Source organism: Volvox carteri (assembly GCF_000143455.1).
Source record: "Volvox carteri f. nagariensis unplaced genomic scaffold VOLCAscaffold_19, whole genome shotgun sequence".
Classification (NCBI taxonomy): Eukaryota; Viridiplantae; Chlorophyta; class Chlorophyceae; order Chlamydomonadales; family Volvocaceae; genus Volvox; species Volvox carteri.
The window spans coordinates 1,959,747-1,962,433 of NW_003307562.1; the positions used below are offsets into that span (position 1 = coordinate 1,959,747).

The 2,687-nt window shown below is 54.2% G+C and overlaps 1 protein-coding gene across 1 annotated transcript in view; it reads right to left on the reverse strand.

Annotated features, from left to right (window-relative positions):
- The window catches only part of VOLCADRAFT_91150 (uncharacterized protein), a gene marked incomplete at both ends in the record, with an annotated part of 17,279 nt that overhangs the window by 11,951 nt on the left and 2,641 nt on the right, over window positions 1–2,687 (reverse strand). The window contains 2 exons of the mRNA XM_002950653.1: window positions 447–792; window positions 1,792–1,980. Coding sequence (XP_002950699.1) covers window positions 447–792; window positions 1,792–1,980 — 535 coding nt within the window. The remainder of the gene's footprint in view (window positions 1–446; window positions 793–1,791; window positions 1,981–2,687) is intronic.

The window sequence follows — 2,687 nt, forward strand, 5'->3', positions numbered from 1 at the left end:
TGCCTTCGCAGTCCTGCCCAAAACCGAGTGGGATGCCCGCCATTCCTGCCCCTCTAGGAACTGCCCAAAGTTAATGAAGTTCAAAAGCCGGTTCGCACCATCAGGCCCCGTCTCCCCTACACCTGCGTTTAAGAGCCCAGCAAAGTGTTCCCTGAAGACCTCAATATCATCTATCGCACATTGCTCCCTCAACTTCCCTCCTAAAGCCCGCCACAAAGCTCGTTGGTCATGCCGACATTTGGCCACAAAATCTCTCATCCTGTCCTCCTCATATGCCGCCTTTGCGTGTCTTTTTGCCCGGTTATAATCCGTCCGCGCATGGCGGAAAGCCTCCCATTCCGGACCCGATTTATTACTCACCCGGCCTGGACCCAGCTGGGCCCTACTCTCCAACATGCGTTGCCGTGTTTGTTGACATTCCCGGTTCCACCAAACCGTATCCCCACCTGCCGTCATGCCGGTAGGTCGGTGGGCATCGAAGGCCCTCACCAGGACTTTGTAGAAGGCACCTCCAATGCGTTCGACAGCTTGTGTGGTGTTGCAAACTCCCCTCTGCAGGTCCTCGGCCACTTGGCTTAAGGCATTCATAGTAGGGGACCCCCCCTCAAAATATTCCGCGTAATCCTGGTATCGTGCAATATCAAACTCCACCCGGGCTCTCCGGCCTTTACCGTCCCTACACCTGCTTTCGTCATCCACTGTAACATTAAGAACAAGCGTCAAAGGACGGTGGTCGGTGGGCTCCCATCCATCCAACTCGATCAGGTTTCCTACCCTCAGAAAGGTGGCGTACTGCCGAAGCACACGCGGAGTCGCTATGAATAAATCGATCATACTACCGCCTGCCTCCCCCTTAGGGAAAGTTAGGCGGCCTTCTGGGTCCCCTCTCATCTGGCCGTTCATCACTAGCAGTCCCTAGGATCTGCAGAGCGCCCCAAGCTGGGCACCAAAGAAATTGCAAACTTGGTCCTGGCACTTTCGATTTCCGAGTCCATCATAATTCTGGTAGTCCCTCAGTCCTTCAAAACCCATGACCTCGCATACGGCCTGCGACTGCTCTAAATCCGGGATGTCGTTCACGTAAGCAGGTAGGTCCATCAGGGTAGCACGGTTCCGCTCATGCTGTGCTCCAGACAGACGTGCGTTAAGGTCCCCGGCTATCAGTACGTCCTCATCGCCAAGCCTGAGTTCCGTTAGTGACTGTTGGATCCTGGTAAAAACGGCTTCTGCTGCTGCAGTGCGCTGTGATACGGTGCCTCCACCATCTGGGTAGACCCTGGACGTCTCTGGTGCGAGGTAGCAGGCTCCCATCAGGAGACTGCTACCTGTAGAAAGGCTAACGCGTGCCCAAATGACCTCGCACCCTGGCAGCTGGTTGTCCTTGCGCACTACCGTAATACCCCTCGTGAGTGACTCCCGTACATACAGCGCGACGCCTCCATAATCGGCCCTCAGGGCTTCCTTTGACCTCTCCACCCGGAAAATACGGAACCCTTCCAGAGCTATGTCTTTCTCCTCAGTAGTGTCTTTCAAATGCGCCTCAGCCATAACAACAATATCATGACTCGTGACGAACGACCTAATTCCTGTCTGGTTGAGCTTGAAAACTCCCGCCTCCAATAGCCCATGAACATTCCACAGTAAAATCCGTAGCCCTCGGCTCGCGTGCCCCTAGGTGTCATCCATTTCGTCAGCGTTAGGGAGGTTTGCGAAGCGGTTTGCCCTGTTACCCGCCAGTTGGTCACGTGCCCTGTCGTCCCTTCCCCCACTGCCGCTTCCTCCTTGGCCCACCTGCCCGTTTCGTGTACTTCCCGCCACGAGTCGAAACCCTTCCGTGTCGACGCCCCTGCTATCCGGACCTTGTACTCGTGGATCGCGTCCGGCTGGCGGTCTGTAGCTCGCTCGCTCCAGTGTGCCTGGTGAAGCCGTGTACGTGAGTCCAATGGTGCCCTCGGTTCGCAGCTGTTTCGGGGGTTTTGCCTTCGGGTGTGGGATTGGTGGATATTGCCATGCGTGTGTACTGTCTTTGTCGGCTGCAGCGAGGTCGCAATGTGTGGTGTTGTGTGTATCCCAGATGACCTGTGTTACATCACATTCATCTGCTAACTGTTCCCGGTTTCTATCCACGTATTTGTCACACGTGAGCCATGACATTTGTGTGCCTTACGCCCGCAACACTTACTGTAATGCTGCCAGAAGATGCAGTGATCAGTTGCTTTCGTTACCAACAATAACTTTCTGCTCCAAACTTGTCGAGACAAGTGGGCCCCTTATAGGCCCTGTCGCATTGTGGCGTTTAATAAAACATGTGTGCTGATGGGCTATTTAATCCGGTTGCGTGCATCCCTGTCAGCTTTGAGAGACGGTGGCAACGCTGGGGTCGGGAATGTTATCTGCGTTTCATGGCCGCTTGGAGCTGATTACTCCCAAAACCAGTCCCGAACCCCCAGGACACTAAGCATTCAGATATTCTTACATGGCAAAATACCATTATCACTGCCGTCAGTCGATATTTCACGGTTATCTTGTCCCGTGTTTCTCATGCTGTACGTGCTACGGCCATCCCATACGCTGTTAGCACTACACGACAGCTTCCTAACATTAATCCAACCACGCCTGTGGCTTAAAGCTCCTTCCGCAGTTCACGGGGATCCTCATGCGCGCGATTTAAAAATATTTCCCCACTT